Below are 17674 nucleotides of genomic sequence, written 5' to 3'. Positions count from 1 at the left end.
ACACATATATATATGTGTGTGTATGTATATATATATATATGTGTGTGTGTATATATATATGTGTGTGTGTGTGTATATATATATATATGTGTGTGTGTGTGTATATATATATATGTGTGTGTGTGTGTATATATATATATGTGTGTGTGTGTGTGTATATATATATATATATTACATTCAGATCAACCCCTAACCCTCAAGGGGCGTACAATCCAAGGTCACTAACTTGCATTCATACACTAGGGCCAATTTAGACAGGAGCCAATTAACCTGCCAGCATGTGTTTGGAGTGTGGTAGAAAACTGGAGTACCCGGAGGAAACCCACACAGGCACAGGGAGAACATGCAAACTCTACACAGGTAGTGCCATGGTTGGGATTTGAACCAAGAACCCCAATGCTGCCTGGTGGAAGTGCTAAACACTTAGCCACTGTGCTGCCGACATTTTGGAGAAGATCCATTAAGGACAGCAGGACCCAAGGGAGGATATATAGACTTTATGTAGTTGGTGTTTTATGGTAGGCATTGAACCCGGGGCAACAACGCTGGTCTAGTCTAACTACAAGGTCACACCGTACGTGTCTTTGATCTGAAACTTAGGGGTAGAATTCTGCAAACATCGCTGTAGTCTTGTTCTCCAGTGGCATCAAAATATCACTAAGGTGTCAAACTGGCGGCCCTCCAGCTGTGGCAAAACTACAAGTCCCATGAGGCAAGATTGACCGTTACAAGCATGACTCCCAAAGGCAGAGGCATGATGGGACTTGTAGTTTTGCAACAGCTGGAGGGCCACCCCTGGCATAGAGTGACACCCTTTCTGTATTTGCACCTGAGCTCCAGAATCCCAGGGATCTGTAGCAGATTCCATCAGCAGGTGGAGCTGCAGGTGAGCCATGTGGTTGGTGCTGCCATTAAGGGGAACATCAGTCTGGGGAATCCCCCGTAGGTGAACTCTTCACCAGTAAATTGTTTATGATTTGGCAACGGTCGGAAAATCCATCACAAGCTTCTGTTTTAAAAGTGCTGATCATGTCTGACTATAGCTGTCAAAACAAGGAAATTCCTAATAAAGGTTTATGGTCCATTACCAGCAGTTTTATGCAAAATCAAGCTGGAGAAAAGTACACTGCTGTGTTCAGTTCACCAGAAAACTGGCAATTCGCTGCTAAGATCCTGACCGTGCAAGGGCAAACATGATTGGATGACATTCCACTGCCTATAACAACCAATCCTAACCCAACCATCTTCTGTAGAGCTGGAAGGGTTGAAGCTAAAAAAAAAAACTTTTTCAGTTCTGAATTCTTAACATAAATGTGATCAACATGAAATTCTACTGAAAGCTGAACCCAATCAGACCTCAAGAACGCTTTACCAAGGGTCCTGGAAGAACCCAAACCCGTCATTCCATCCAGAACCAAGGCCTAAGCTATGTAGAGGACGTTGATGGCTTTCCAAGTTTCCAAACTTTCCCGTACTCTTATGACACTTTGAATTAAAGTGCGCCAAGCTTTTCATCTTGACCTTTGAGTAGTGAAGACCCTGTACACAGCCTGGCCCTGGGACCCAAGGGGCTCCACAGACATGGGGATTGATTTTACATTTTTTGTTCTTTTTTAAGGCTAAGGTTCTTGTAGTGACACCGAGATGCATACACTTTACTATTGTTACTAGTCTGTATTAGTCCTCCAGGCATTGCTGGTCTCTAGTGGTCCTCCTGGCCGTTGCTGGTCTTTAGTGGTCTTCCTGGCCATTGCTGCTCTCTAGTGGTCCTCTTGGCTGTTGCTGGTCTCTAGTGGTCCTCTTGGCCGTTGCTGGCTGCTAGTGGTCCTCTTGGCCGTTGCTGGCTGCTAGTGGTCTTCTTGGCCGTTGCTGGCTTCCAGTGGTCCTCCTTGGCCGTTGCTGGCTTCCAGTGGTCCTCCTTGGCCGTTGCTGGCTTCCAGTGGTCCTCCTTGGCCATTGCTGGCTTCAAGTGGTCCTCCTTGGCTGTTGCTGGCTCCTAGTGGTCCCCTTGGCTGTTGCTGGCTCCTAGTGGTCCCCTTGGCTGTTGCTGGCTCCTAGTGGTCCCCTTGGCCATTGCTGGCTTCTAGTGGTCCCCTTGGCTGTTGCTGAATTCTAGTGGTCCTCTTGGCTGTTGCTGGCTTCCAGTGGTCCTCCTTGGCCGTTGCTGGCTTCCAGTGGTCCTCCTTGGCCGTTGCTGGCTTCCAGTGGTCCTCCTTGGCCGTTGCTGTCTCCTAGTGGTCCCCTTGGCTGTTGCTGGCTTCAAGTGGTCCTCCTTGGCTGTTGCTGTCTCCTAGTGGTCCCCTTGGCTGTTGCTGGCTTCAAGTGGTCCTCCTTGGCCGTTGCTGGCTCCTAGTAGTCCCCTTGGCTGTTGCTGGCTCCTAGTGGTCCCCTTGTCCGTTGCTGGCTTCTAGTGGTCCCCTTGGCCGTTGCCGGCTTCTAGTGGTCCCCTTGGCCGTTGCCGGCTTCTAGTGGTCCCCTTGGCCGTTGCCGGCTTCTAGTGGTCCCCTTGGCCGTTGCCGGCTTCTAGTGGTCCCCTTGGCCGTTGCCGGCTTCTAGTGGTCCCCTTGGCCGTTGCCAGCTTCTAGTGGTCCCCTTGGCCGTTGCCGGCTTCTAGTGGTCCCCTTGGCCGTTGCCGGCTTCTAGTGGTCCCCTTGGCCGTTGCCGGCTTCTAGTGGTCCTCTTGGCCGTTGCTGGTCTCTAGTGGTTCTAAGGGTTCAAACTGCTGCGTTGTAGTGCTGGGATCTGAATCTGTCACCTTTTCAGGACTGAAGTTTTTATAGTTTCCTCCTGCTTGCTGGTAGTATAAAAGATTCTGGCCAGATGGGCCCTACAGAGTGTATGTGTGTGCTGACTGGTAGACTGTAGGCTCCTCAGGGGCAGGGACTGTATCTGTACAGTGGATTATGCCAATTAAGTATAAACGCAGGAAAATGTGTAAACTGTCCGAACTCTTCTAATAGATTACTTCACAAGACGTCCGTTGCTTATTGGAAAGTTCTAACCCCCTCCCCCCATTCTGATAAACTCCAGAAATGTTTCGATTTCTCTCTTAATATTTACATGTAAAACAGTTTTTTTGGAACTGGTCTGGACTGTGAAGTCTGGAGTTGCTCAATATCTGATTGTGGTGTGATCTTTTTTTTCTTCCTTGTTCTAGATGAAGAAATGACCGCTGATGTTGGATCAAACACCCTCTGAGAAGCTGCCCTGACCACAAACACACGATGACCACAGCCGGGCTCGCGGCTCAAGAAGTGTCACTGAAGAGTGGCTTTCTGCATAGTGCGCAAGGCTTGATGTGTGCAAAGTCCTGCTGGGCAAATCATAGCGACTATGATAAGTAAGTACCACTGCCCCCTTCTGTCCGTATAATATACAGAAACGGGCGTCAAATATTAAACTGCAAATTGTTTAAAACATTAACCACTTCCCGACCGGCCGTTGTATATAAACGGCCAGACGGTGGCACTGCAGGGTCGGGTGGCCGTCTATAAACTGCCTCCCCGCACCCTGCTTGTGCGAGCTCCCTGGGAGCGCGCAGCACCGCGATCCGGTGCCCGCTGCGTCCTCCGGACACAGTGAAACACCGATTGTCGGACGGGACCTCTGTACGAGGTCCCGATCATGTGATCACTGATTGGCCAATCAGTGATCACATGCAAAGTAGTAAGCAAGATGTCACTTCTGACATCATTGCTTACTATGTGTGAAATCTGTGAATGATCACAGAGATCACATGGTACAGGGCTATTCACAAAAGCCTTGTACCATGTGACAAGCTGTGACCAATCACAGCTCACTCAGTTCTTCTCAATGAGTGCAGGAATGCAGACAGAGAGAAGGAGAAATGATTCCTCTTACAGCCTTTATGGGTGTAAAAGCAATCAGTGTAAAAAAAAAAAAAAAAAATCTTCATCACCCCTCACAAGTAGTACAGTGTCACCATGGTGACACTGTACTGCTAGGGTGACAGTATGTAAAAAAAATAAAATAAATAAAAAATAATAATATAAAAAAATAAAATAAAAATGTAAAAAAAAATGTTTAAAAATTATAATTTTTGCTTATAAACTAATTTGGATTTTTTTTTTTTTTTACTAAAAAGATAACGGAATAAATTTTGGCTAAGATTTATGATGAAATATTATTTATTTGCAAAAGTTTTTAAAAAAACACTTTTTTTCAAAATTTTTGGACATTTCATTTACATAGCAAAAAAAATACAAATCCTAGTGGTGAATAAATACCACCAAAATAAAGCTTTATCTATCTCAAAAAAAATGGTAAAAAATTCATTTGGGTACAGTGTTGCATGACCGCGCAATTGTCATTCAAAGTGTGATAGCGCTAAAAGCTGAAAATTGCCCTGGACAGGAAGGGGGTAAAAGTGTCCGGTCAGGAAGGGGGTAAAAGTGTCCGGTCAGGAAGGGGGTAAAAGTGTCCGGTCTGGAAGGGGGTAAAAGTGTCCGGTCAGGAAGGGGGTAAAAGTGTCCGGACTGGAAGGGGGTAAAAGTGTCCGGTCAGGAAGGGGGTAAAAGTGTCCGATCTGGAAGGGGGTAAAAGTGTCCGGTCAGGAAGGGGGTAAAAGTGTCCGATCTGGAAGGGGGTAAAAATGTCCGGTCAGGAAGGGGGTAAAAGTGTCCGGTCAGGAAGGGGGTAAAAGTGTCCGGTCTGGAAGGGGATAAAAGTGTCCGGTCTGGAAGGGGGTAAAAGTGTCCGGTCTGGAAGGGGGTAAAAGTGTCCGGTCTGGAAGGGGGTAAAAGTGTCCGGTCTGGAAGGGGGTAAAAGTGTCCGGTCTGGAAGGGGGTAAAAGTGTCCGGTCAGGAAGGGGGTAAAAGTGTCCGGTCAGGAAGGGGGTAAAAGTGTCCGGTCTGGAAGGGGATATAAGTGTCCGGTCTGGAAGGGGATATAAGTGTCCAGTCAGGAAGGGGGTAAAAGTGTCCGGTCAGGAAGGGGGTAAAAGTGTCCGGTCAGGAAGGGGGTAAAAGTGTCCGGTCTGGAAGGGGGTAAAAGTGTCCGGTCAGGAAGGGGGTAAAAGTGTCCGGTCAGGAAGGGGGTAAAAGTGTCCGGTCAGGAAGGGGGTAAAAGTGTCCGGTCAGGAAGGGGGTAAAAGTGTCCGGTCAGGAAGGGGGTAAAAGTGTCCGGTCTGGAAGTGGTTAAAGCCGAACTTCAGGCCAAGTGCTAATGGGGCTGCTTTACACAATACTGTGCAGTATATGTAACCAACCCGCTCTGAGATTTATACACCCCTGCCAGACAGCAGTCAGGTTTGTGACCCCACTTTTCTCTACTGCAGTTAAGCAGCACAGATTGGTCACTTCCCCACCCCCCAGCCTGTGATTGGACATTTAAAGAGCATTAGCAGACTGGTGAAGTCATCACTATCCTCAGTTGCTGAGCCGGCAGGATTCTTCAATAAACTGATCATACCACCACACACCATTATCTCCTCATACCTGCCCCCCATTGCCAGGTCTTGAGTGCTGCTGTGCAGAGGAATAAGTCGAGACCGATTGGGGTACTTGTATTCGTTGAATATAAAAATAGGATTTTTTTTTTTGTATTAAATGTTGTATCTGCATGGGGTTCAGCCTTAAAATCAGGTCAAAATGTGTTCAAACTGCAAGAAATGTTCTGTTTGTTTCTTGGTCTTCATTCCTGAATCTTATTACTGAATATAATATGAATTGGTGGACACGACCAGAAACCGTTCTCTCTGGTTTTCAAGCTCTCTGTGATTTAAAACTCATGAAGGTACCTTCCATCCCTTGGGGACTCCAGTGGAGAGATCTCCCAAAGCCAAGTGGTTTTTGTATCTCTAAAAAATCTCTCATTTAGAATGTTTCATTGTATGGTCGTGCTGCAATACCATGTTTTACCAGCAGATGCTGCGGTTTTTGATCTTTAATTGTTACTGGTAAGCTATGTAGTACCCAGCTCAGACCACAAACAGTTCATGTTTTGTATATAACCCAGGGGCGGACTGACAACTCATGGGGCCCCTGGGCAATAGGGGATCATGGGGCCCCTGTGTCCTTGCCCCAAACTCAAAAAAGCCTATGAAAAAGGTACCAGGGGCATCTCATGGGGCCCCCTACTGACCCCGGGCCCTCGGGCAGTGCCCGAGTTTCCAAATGGTCAGTCCACCCCTGATATAACTCGATGACATGGAACACTGGGACGTATACTGTAATTCCATTCTGTTGATGGTGTGTTTTACAAATGCAAAATAAACCTCAACAACAAGGTTGGTCACATGGGATAATTTGTCTCTTTTTTTCCTGGTAGTTCTACTTTATGTATATTTATCATTCATTCAATAAACAAAACTGATAACCTTTCTCTATTTTTCTTGTAGCACGTTCTATAGTAGGGAGCCTTTGTCCTTACCCTACAGTATGAAATCTCCCGCACAACAGCAAATTTCATCTCTTGGTAAGCAGTGGTAATAATTATCCATTTGTGATGTTGCTGAATATTTAAAACTGCGGGTTTTCCAATGCTGAAAAAATCCTGGGCCTGATTAATTAAAGCCAAGATGGCTCCCTCCCAGGGGTGTCCTCTGTCCCCCCCGTAACTCAGTCCATCAGGACCACGGTCCACCATTTAGTGATCTCTGAGCAGAGCCTTGGTTGGGTTCCTATTGCTGTCTGTTTGGGGAAATGTATCTTGCCTTACCTTCCTGGCAAGCCTTGTAAGGGTGGGACAGGATTTGTTGGGGACAGGAAATTGAAAGAAACCTCTTCCAAAGGTGACACAGCAATAGGAGGTTTGGATGCAAGGATCTCCCCCTTCGCCTACTCTGCTCAATACATAGAAATAGATGAGTTAGTTGTGTTTTAGGTTAGATGGCATTTCGTTCTAGTAAGCCATTTCTAGTTTGTAAGTGACAATAACAAAGTCCTAAACCAATCTAATGTTGTCTCCTTTATGTATTTCAGGTCAGATTTCAAAGCCGTTTATGGCGAACGGACACTGTTGCTCTGAAAATTGCATGAAGGCTAAAAAAACGAACTTTCTTCATGTTGGTTTGCCCATCATAGAGCATTCTACAAACTGTGAAGATGACCAAGTTGTTCCTTCCTTTAAAAATCTATCAATGAATGGCTGTTCTGGTTCGGAAAGGACCCCTCCTCTGACACCTGTTAAAAGTGGACCACCGCCACCTTATACCATTCCTTCTAGTGATCGGAGCTCGAGGCCTCTTCCGCCACTTCCAATTTGCGAGGACAGTTCTTTGGATGATGCAGATAGCGAGGTCGAGTTCCTCACCAGTTCTGATACAGACTTGCTTATACAAGATGGAAGACCTTTGGCATTCAAGTATGGGGTTCCAAGCAGGAGAAGTTTCCGAGGATGTGGACAGATCAACTATGCATACTTTGACTCTACATCTGCCACCAAACCAGCAGATGACAGCGCGCCGTGTCAACACCATGCACGCACACAGAACTTGAAACCTCAGAAACCAGAGCCAAACCACCGAAGGCTACGAAGGTCTCATTCGGGACCAGCTGGATCATATAATAAACCTACAATTCGGGTACACACAAATAGGACTTCCCCTAATTCAGATGAAGACAAACCTGTAGTACCACCAAGGATCCCAATACCTCCTAGGCCTATAAAGCCGGATTACAGAAGGTGGTCAGCTGAAGTTTCTTCAAATACGTACAGCGATGAGGATCGACCTCCCAAGGTACCACCCAGGGAACCTCTTTCCAGGAGCAACTCTCGAACCCCAAGTCCTAAGAGTCTTCCTTCATACCTCAACGGCGTCATGCCCCCAACACAAAGTTTTGCACCTGACCCCGCCTATGTCAGCACTAAAGTTTTTCAAAGACAGAACAGTGAAGGATCTGCCAACAAGATCCCATGCATCTTACCCATTATAGAAAATGGGAAGAAGGTTAGTTCCACACATTATTACCTTTTACCAGAGAAGCCGCCATACTTTGTCCGGTACGAAAAATATTTTACAGAATCTAAGGACGCTGGCTCAGAATCTAAAGTGCCATCGTGGTCTAGTGACAGTAGCTCATGTTCGTCGTCGTCTCCAAAGGCCGAGGTGAAGGCCAAAGTGGACATGAACTATGCCAAGCGTAAGCACCTCTCTGATGCAGTTTCTCCTTGTGTAGGCGAATAGGTCATTATCCAGATGCAAGATGTTACGCAAAACGTCAGGACTTTCTTGGTTGGTTTTGAGGCAACGCGAGGAGAACGAAAGAACTGAATGCTCAATAAAAGAAATGAATATATTTTCTTAACATTTTAAGTGATCCTTCCCAGTTTCTATGAAGCAAAAAAAAAAAAAACTAAAGAGATATGGAGCCCATTGTTGAGTCTCCTTATTATAATGTGAGAGGTACTCTTCATTCTGTTAATAGGATTACAGGGCAAGCCACCCCGGGCAGCCATTGTTGAACTATTTCTTGCAGAATAAGTGCCGTTACAAGGTGAACGAGTTGCAGGGGTTTGCGTACTGCTGATGGGTATTGGACGGTGAGCTTGTTTTAGGAAGAATTGTGCAGTATTTGTGCATCCTGTTTGGGTTTTTGTTTTTTTTTTTGCTTGTCCTCTGTGCCTGATCTTCATTGCTCCAATCTGTCTCACTTGTCTTGTACTCGGCTCAAACTCGTCAAGCTGCTAGCAATCAGTTTTACTAGATTAGAAACCTGACAGATTCCTGTTTTTCTGGTTCTAGAAGATACTAAAAAGCACAAGGCAGCGGAATGTCCTGGTCTTTCGGGACTGGAAGTGTTTTTAAAACCAAGAAAAGTGTACCTGTTGGCGGTACATCATTGGGGCACTCCTTTTGGGTGGGCGCGGACGGGGCTTTTCACCGTTTTTATAATAAAAGGCATGGCAGTGAAACCATCAGCTTGGTAAATTGCAGTCATTATGTCGGATGTTCCCTTTGGACCTGTCCATTGAACAGTGGAGGTAGCGCTGTGACTATGTCCATGGTACAGTACCCCATGGAAGACTGCTGTCACTTTAACCAGACACATTATCATGGGTTATTCTACCCAATCATTGTTCCTCCTTACCAACTAGAAGAATTTCATGAATGCATGCATGGTCATTTAATATGTATAGTAGAGGCCTGCACTGATCTCCCTAAATTGAAGGCTTGTTGGCCTCTATGAGTTATTGGAACTTTCTCATTGCTGTTTGTACTACTTTATTGCCTAAACACAAAAGCCCCCTTTTGATGCGTTGGCCACCCATTGCTTTCAATGGGCTGTCTTAAAATAGAATTCCAGGCTATACCTTACTAATCCTTAAAATGCCCCCCTCCCCCCAACACTTGTGTAAGGAAGATGTGTATGTTTGGCTGTTCTCAGCCCGCTCCAGTCTGGTTACGTGATCAGGCTCAGTTGTGTCAACCAGCGGCGGCTGCAAGGTTGAGGAGGGAGCGGTGACAACGGATGGGTCATTGAAGCCTATAGGTGATGTTGTCACTCCTAGGCATTACCAGCCATTGTAAAGCACTCTCTCCTCTCCATGACCAGTTCAGCTTGTAGGGCCACTCAAAGCCTGGAGATTTGAGAACCCCGGCGGTAGCAGAAGTGGGAGCCGGCGTCCTCGATTCAGAGACAATGAGAGTAGGAGGACGGACGCCGCATCAGCCTCCCCAATAGGAATAATAGGAATATACACCTAGATTAGGGAAATCTGAGGCTGCAATCATCCTAATATCAAGAATATACAAAGATAAGCTCTCTACCAGTGGGGACTTTTAGTGCAGCAGAATGTTCACACCAATATTTTGCATTTATATAAAAATATAGTTTTATTCCAAATGAGATTAAAAAACATAAAATACAAATTGTGCAAAAATGACAGGCGATCAATTGAGGAGAAATACAACCATAGTGACTAATGGCCAAATCCAAGAAGAGAGAGCCAACTCAACACCCAATAGGAATACTGGTGGTGGCCTCAGCTGTCTCTCCAGCCACACTGTGACGGCTGAGGCCACCATCATTGTTCCTATTGGGGAGGTTGATGCGGCATCCTTTTCTAATCTCTCCTCTCCCCTGCAGCCAGCACTGGCTGACACAAGAGATCACATGACTGGCGTGGGGCTGCCTGAATATAGGCAAGTATACACCTCTTTCTTAGTGAATACTATGTAAGGAGCTGGTTGTTTCCTTGCCCTGGCCTGGGCTAGCCATAGACATGAGATAGTGACTGGAACCGCTGAAAGATCTTTCCATAAACCTTCACAATTGTTTGGCCAGACATGTATTTATGCAGTAAATGGACACCATCGGTGCTGGCCTTATACCAGACAAACAGCCAACATACAGAGGGACATCCTCTTTAGATATTCCATCTTTCCCAATTTTCTGGTCAGGGGACGTCTTCAGCAATCCGAGTGTCCACACGCTGGGTTGGAGGATCAAAGTGCAGTCATCTCATATCTATGGGTACAGTTGGATTTTGTGAATATGCAACTTGTCAATGTTCAAACAGCACCCTGCTAGCCGGTAATGTCACCACTTCCCATGGATCTAATTGGCCAACATATGTCATTATTAACGGCTCTGCCTCCATTTTGTGTGGACAACATATGAACACTTCCATACATTCATGTCAGTCCAATAAAGGGCGATGACCCCGGTGTTCCCCCCACGTTGTGAAATGTTCCTTCTAGATTGCCAGTACATCCCTATGTCTCCGTTCTCCTTGACCTTCTCGTTTTCTAGCATGTTCTAAACATATCTGAAACACAAGCTGGTCTTGTTTATTCAGTATTTTTATGTCTTTTTAAGCTTTGAAAAACACAATAAGTCTTGGTTGGGCGTCATGGTTGAAAGGGCCCCGAAAGGCCTGCCGGTGTTATCTTTAGCAACCTGTGGATTTTGCTCTCTGAATTTCCAGTCTGTTCGAGGAAAGAGGAGAAGCTGCTTGAATGTTCTGTCGGAGTTCTCTCTAGCACATTGGTTTCCTCCGACGTTCGTGTATCTACAGTTCATGGAAGGGAGATGCCGGTTTGCTAAGAGAAACACAAAATGGCCATTTCAGAATCTTCCAACCATTGAGGCCCTCCATGGTCTACACGTGGCATTGACTTTCTGGGTGAATGTGCCATGGAATTGAATTGTTTGCCAAGGTCATTACTGGAGTTGGCGTGTGTGCCGGGTCTATAGTATGTATGTATACTTTGTGTGTGGCTACATGTACACTTTTTCTTTTTTTTTTTATCACATGCTTGTGATAGACCATTTACATTTTAGGGTCAGAGCTTTGTTTTGGTTGTTTTTGTTTTGTCTTTTTATTTTTAAAGGTTAAGATATTAATATAAGAAATCTAATACCATTCCTCACAATAAAACTCTTTAATTAGGATGGAATATTACTCGGGGTGGGGGGCTGACACATGAAATGGGTACTTTTTCTAAAAAGAATCTGCTTGGCCTCTTCCATGGATATCAATGGCCTAGCAATGGGGCTTTTTATTTACTATAGTCATTTGCAGGGGTGGACTGACCACTCGGGCACTCGGGCAATGCCCGAGGGCCCGGGGTCAGTAGAGTGCCCCATGAGATCCCCATAGTACCTTTTTCATAGGCTTTTTTTTGAGTGTGGGTGAGGACACAGGGGCCCCATGATCCCCTATTGCCTGGGGGCCCCATGAGTTGTCAGTCCGCCCCTGGTCGTATGGCTTGTCCAGTTTAGCAATCACCTGGCAAGGTAGCAAGTCATACAGACAGAACGATTTTCAAGAAGAATGAGACTTCGGGGTTGATTTAAGGGAAGCGAACATGATGTTCATCATCACAGTAGCCGGCACTGCACCCCCCTTCAATGCACCCCAATGCATCATCACAGTAGCTGGCAATGCACCCCCCTTCAATGCACCCCAATGCATCATCACAGTAGCTGGCAATGCACCCCCCTTCAATGCACCCCAATGCATCATCACAGTAGCCGGAACTGCACCCCCCTTCAATGCACCCCAATGCATCATCACAGTAGCCGGCACTGCACCCCCCTTCAATGCACCCCAATGCATCATCACAGTAGCCGGAAATGCACCCCCCATCAATGCACCCCAATGCATCATCACAGTAGCCGGCACTGCACCCCCCTTCAATACATCCCAATGCATCATCACAGTAGCCGGCACTGCACCCCCCTTCATTGCACCCCAACGCATCATCACAGTAGCCGGCACTGCACCCCCCTTCAATACATCCCAATGCATCATCACAGTAGCCGGCACTGCACCCCCCTTCATTGCACCCCAATGCATCATCACAGTAGCCGGCACTGCACCCCCCTTCAATACATCCCAATGCATCATCACAGTAGCCGGCACTGCACCCCCCTTCATTGCACCCCAACGCATCATCACAGTAGCCGGCACTGCACCCCCCTTCAATACATCCCAATGCATCATCACAGTAGCCGGCACTGCACCCCCCTTCATTGCACCCCAATGCATCATCACAGTAGCCGGCACTGCACCCCCCTTCAATACATCCCAATGCATCATCACAGTAGCCGGCACTGCACCCCCCTTCATTGCACCCCAATGCATCATCACAGTAGCCAGCACTGCACCCCCCTTCAATGCATCATCACAGTAGCCGGCACTGCACCCCCCTTCATTGCACCCCAATGCATCATCACAGTAGCCAGCACTGCACCCCCCTTCAATGCATCATCACAGTAGCCGGCAATGCACCCCCCTTCAATGCATCATCACAGTAGCCGGCACTGCACCCCCCTTCATTGCACCCCAATGCTGTGGCTGAGTTATTCCGGCCTCCTATTATAATGTATTGTATTGATGCAACACGTAGGAGGTGTTTACTAAAACTTGAGAGTGCAAAATCTGGTGCAACTCTGAATAGAAACCAATCAGCTTCCAGCTTTTATTGCCAAAGCTTCATTGAACAATCTCAAGGTAGAAGCTGATTGGCTGCCATGCACGGCTGCACCAGATTTGGATTGCTCCAGTTTTAGTAAATCCCCTCTGCAGTATGGATGGACCTTTGGCATAATATGAATGGGCCCTTGGCGTTCTCGGTGCATATGTCACTAAATGGGGGGTTAATAACCCCAAGGGGCTGATTTACTAAAACCGGAGCACACAGAATCTGGTGCCGCTGGGCATGGCAGCCAATCAGCTTCTACCTTCAGCTTGTTCTTGAAGCGTTGACAATAAAACCCGGAAGCGGATTGGTTTCTGTACAGAGCTGCACCGGATTTTGCACTCTCCATTTTTAGTAAATCAACCCCAAAATTTCCACCACATATGAAGAGGCAGCAGCACGACACAACAGATGCCATTCTCAAAAATGAAATTAGAATTTTAACTTTTTTTGCTTTTTGTTTTTTAAATGTATAAAATAAATCTATTGGAGTGAAGGAAATGTATGTAGAAAAGATACATCAGCCACCCGCAGTGCCAAACCCATGTCAGACCGGCCATCAAAGAGCCTATTAACTTCCATCTGAAGTCCCCCCCCCAAAAAAAAAACCCCAAATCATTCTGCAGCCAATCAAGTTTGACTGCTAGAGAAAACCTTTGCTGGCCCTCTATTGGCCATTTCAGAGATTTCCCCGAGTCTGAATGGGCACCAGATTTGGTTGGATGGGTTGTCAGAATCTGGAATGTCTGATGCAAGTAATGACGTGTGTGAGAATATGAACGGCCGTTACAAATACTTGTTTTTTGGGTGTCTATAGAAAATGGGCCAAAAGCGATTTTTGTTAAAACATCTGTCATCCATGCAGAATGGAGGCAACCAATGAAACAAGTCATGAGAATGAGGCCTAACCAATCAGAACAGAGGAAGGGAAGAAAGGCGTTTGTATGATTTTTGGTGCATTGGCAGCCTATGTAAATGAATTGGCTGCGTTAGCATAGCAGGACACAACCAACCACCTACATGTAAACGGGCCCTTGGGGTAGCTTGGTGTGAATGGGCCCCCTGAGGTAGCTTGGTGTAAATGGGCCATTGGGGTAGCTTGGTGTAAATGGGCCATTGGGGTAGATTGGTGTAAATGGGCCATTGGGGTAGCTTGCTGTAACCAGGCCCCTGGGGTAGCTTGGTGGAAATGGGTCCTTGGAGTATCTTGGCGTTACCAGGTCCTTGGGGTAGCTTGGTGTAACCAGGCCCCTGAGGTAGTTTGGTGTATATGAGCCCCTGAGGTAGCTTGGGGTAAATGGGCCCTTGGGGTAGCTTGGCGTAACCAGGCCCCTGGGATAGCTTGGTGTAAATGGGGCCTTGGAGTATCTTGGCGTAACCAGGCCCTTGGGGTAGCTTGGTGTAACCAGGCCCCTGGGGTAGCTTGGTGTAAATAGGTCCTTGGAGTATCTTGGCATAACCAGGCCCTTGGGGTAGCTTGGTGTAACCAGGCCCCTGGGGTAGCTTGGTGTAAATGGGCCCTTGGGGTAACTTGGCATAACCAGGCCCCTGGGGTAGCTTGGTGTAAATAGGTCCTTGGAGTATCTTGGCATAACCAGGCCCTTGGGGTAGCTTGGTGTATATGAGCCCCTGAGGTAGCTTGGGGTAAATGGGCCCTTGGGGTAACTTGGCATAACCAGGCCCATGAGGTAGCTTGGTGTATATGTGCCCCTGAGGTAGCTTGGTGTAAATGGGCCCTTGGGGTAACTTGGCGTAAACAGGCCCTTGGGGTGGCTTGGTGTAACTGGGCCCCTGGGGTAGCTTGTTGCTGGTTCTGAATGACTAGGACTCATTCTCATGAGTTTGCTTTGGCAGCCCATGTAAATTAATTGGCTGTGTTAACATAGCAGAATACAACAGACCCCCTAGGTGTAAATGGGCCCTTGGGGTACTTTGGTGTAAACGGGCCCTTGGGGTACTGTGGTGTAAATGGGCCCGTGGGGTACTTTGGTGTAAACGGGCCCTTGGGGTACTTTGGTGTAAATGGGCTCTTGGGGTACCTTGGCATAAATGGGACCTTGGGGTACCGTGGTGTAAATGGGCCCTTGGGGTACCTTGGAGTAAATGGGCCCTTGGGGTACCTTGGCATAAATGGGACCTTGGGGTGGCATGTTGCTGGTTCTGAATGATTAGGACTCATTCTCACGAGTTGTCTTTTGGTTGGTGCACATTTGGAGCAAAGTGGAGGCATCGGCCTGACAAGCGCCGGTTCTACGTGGAGCCATTTGTTTTTTCCGCCCTTTGTTCTCGTCTGTGCCGTGCCGATTGGAAGTCACAAACTCGTTCTCTCCTTCTGTCTCCTCCATTGGCTGCTTTTCTCTTTCATTCAGACTTATTGGGAAGGAATTGAGATGTTCTGATCCGTTGTCCATCTCGGTCTTCCAGGGCTGGGCATGCTCTGTAGCCGCCGCGGGGCTGCAGCCTCCCTCCGTGTGGGAGAAGGTGTGGCCCCCGGCCCCCAGAATCCAATATGGCCTCCCTGCTGTAGTCGGTTATGATGGGAGATGATTAGGTGCTGCTGATAACAGACTCCGCTGTGTTCTGCCTCCTCAGAATCCAGTGACACCCATGCTGTTTACAGTTCTGGATGATATATATATATATGGTTTATGATTTAACTATTTAAGTTACTTTTTTGTTTTTTTAATACAGACTAAATGAAGGTAAATATAGTAAAATGCACTGATATTGCGGCATCTGTACAGTATTGGACGAAGAATGATTCTGTTCATTTTGTTGTTTTTGGATAATACTGAGTGTTATCATGTCTTGTAAAATTAATAAAACTATAATATACTTATTTATGACACCGTCTGTGGCGTCTGATTTCTTACAAAATGTAAAAAAGAATTACAAATGAAGAAAACAAATCTATCGATCGATCTGCCTGTGAGATATACTGAATGATCGGCCGCCATGAGACCCTCCAGAAGACTGACCGTCCCACAGCAAATCTGCAGCTCAGTGAGGTCAGAATACAGGAAAGTCCAGATCTGCAGAGTTGTATCATAAAAGCCGGAGTCACCAAACCTCCTGAACAATGGGACAGTTTATTGTCCTGCAGACGAGTGTAAACATCTTCTCCAAATCTGGTATTAGGGGGAGGAATAGTGCCCCATCATTGGTGTCAGTGGGAGGAATAGTGCCCCATCATTGGTGTCAGTGGGAGGAATAGTGCCCCATCATTGGTATCAGTGGGAGGAATAGTGCCCCATCATTGGTGTCAGTGGGAGGAATAGTGCCCCATCATTGGTGTCAGTGGGAGGAATAGTGCCCCATCATTGGTGTCAGTGGGGGGAATAGTGCCCCATCATTGGTGTCAGTGGGAGGAATAGTGTCCCATCATTGGTGTCAGTGTGAGGAATAGTGTCCCATCATTGGTGTCAGTGGGAGGAATAGTGCTCCATCATTGGTGTCAGTGGGAGGAATAGTGCCCCATCATTGGTGTCAGTGGGAGGAATAGTGCCCCATCATTGGTGTCAGTGGGAGGAATAGTGCCCCACCATTGGTGTCAGTGGGAGGAATAGTGCTCCATCATTGGTGTCAGTGGGAGGAATAGTGCCCCATCATTGGTGTCAGTGGGAGGAATAGTGCCCCATCATTGGTGTCAGTGGGAGGAATAGTGCCCCACCATTGGTGTCAGTGGGAGGAATAGTGCTCCATCATTGGTGTCAGTGGGAGGAATAGTGCCCCATCATTGGTGTCAGTGGGAGGAATAGTGCTCCATCATTGGTGTCAGTGGGAGGAATAGTGCCCCATCATTGGTGTCAGTGGGAGGAATAGTGCTCCATCATTGGTGTCAGTGGGAGGAATAGTGCCCCATCATTGGTGTCAGTGGGAGGAATAGTGCTCCATCATTGGTGTCAGTGGGAGGAATAGTGCCCCATCATTGGTGTCAGTGGGGGGAATAGTGCCCCATCATTGGTATCAGTGGGAGGAATAGTGCCCCATCATTGGTGTCAGTGGGCGGAATAGTGCCCCATCATTGGTGTCAGTGGGAGGAATAGTGCCCCATCATTGGTGTCAGTAGGAGGAATAGTGCCCCATCATTGGTGTCAGTGGGAGGAATAGTGCCCCATCATTGGTGTCATTGGGCGGAATAGTGCCCCATCATTGGTGTCAGTGGGAGGAATAGTGCCCCATCATTGGTGTCAGTGGGAGGAATAGTGCTCCATCATTGGTGTCAGTGGGAGGAATAGTGCCCCATCATTGGTGTCAGTGGGGGGAATAGTGCTCCATCATTGGTGTCAGTGGGAGGAATAGTTCTCCATCATTGGTGTCAGTGGGAGGAATAGTGCCCCATCATTGGTGTCAGTGGGAGGAATAGTGCCCCATCATTGGTGTCAGTGGGAGGAATAGTGCCCCATCATTGGTATCAGTGGGAGGAATAGTGTCCCATCATTGGTGTCAGTGGGAGGAATAGTGCCCCATCATTGGTATCAGTGGGAGGAATAGTGCCCCATCATTGGTGTCAGTGGGCGGAATAGTGCCCCATCGTTGGTGTCAGTGGGAGGAATAGTGCCCCATCATTGGTGTCAGTGGGAGGAATAATAATTGGTGTCAGTGGGAGGAATAGTGCCCCATCATTGGTGTCAGTGGGAGGAATAGTGCCCCATCGTTGGTGTCAGTGGGAGGAATAGTGCCCCATCATTGGTGTCAGTGGGAGGAATAGTGCCCCATCATTGGTGTCAGTAGGAGGAATAGTGCCCCATCATTGGTGTCAGTGGGAGGAATAGTGCCCCATCA

The 17674-nt window shown here is 47.3% G+C and overlaps 1 protein-coding gene across 1 annotated transcript; it reads left to right on the top strand.

Moving 5' to 3' along the window:
* The first annotated feature begins 1888 nt into the window (after positions 1-1888).
* LOC149434667 (ERBB receptor feedback inhibitor 1-like) lies at positions 1889-15735 on the top strand. Its single transcript, XM_089663543.1, has 3 exons — positions 1889-3340; positions 6359-6435; positions 6942-15735. The coding sequence occupies exons 1-3, from the start codon at positions 3225-3227 to the stop codon at positions 8144-8146; spliced, it is 1398 nt and encodes a 465-aa protein (XP_089519669.1). The 5' UTR covers positions 1889-3224; the 3' UTR covers positions 8147-15735.
* Positions 15736-17674: the final 1939 nt, after the last annotated feature.

The sequence above is a fragment of the Staurois parvus genome, unplaced genomic scaffold, assembly GCF_062004578.1.
Source record: "Staurois parvus isolate SC_StPar_1 unplaced genomic scaffold, SC_StPar_1.0 ptg001716l, whole genome shotgun sequence".
NCBI lineage: Eukaryota > Metazoa > Chordata > Amphibia > Anura > Ranidae > Staurois > Staurois parvus.
The sequence above is the reverse complement of the archived record's forward strand: the minus strand, read 5'-3'. Positions and strand labels throughout refer to the sequence as shown.

What these genes read in the sequence shown, in the direction of transcription:
- LOC149434667 (XM_089663543.1), top strand. Translation starts at nt 3,225, where the DNA reads ATGACCACAGCCGGGCTCGCGGCTCAAGAAGTGTCACTGAAGAGTGGC. An exon ending in AATCATAGCGACTATGATAA is followed by an intron (nt 3,341 to 6,358) that starts GTAAGTACCACT and finishes TTTTTCTTGTAG; the next exon opens with CACGTTCTATAGTAGGGAGC. An exon ending in ACAGCAAATTTCATCTCTTG is followed by an intron (nt 6,436 to 6,941) that starts GTAAGCAGTGGT and finishes TATGTATTTCAG; the next exon opens with GTCAGATTTCAAAGCCGTTT.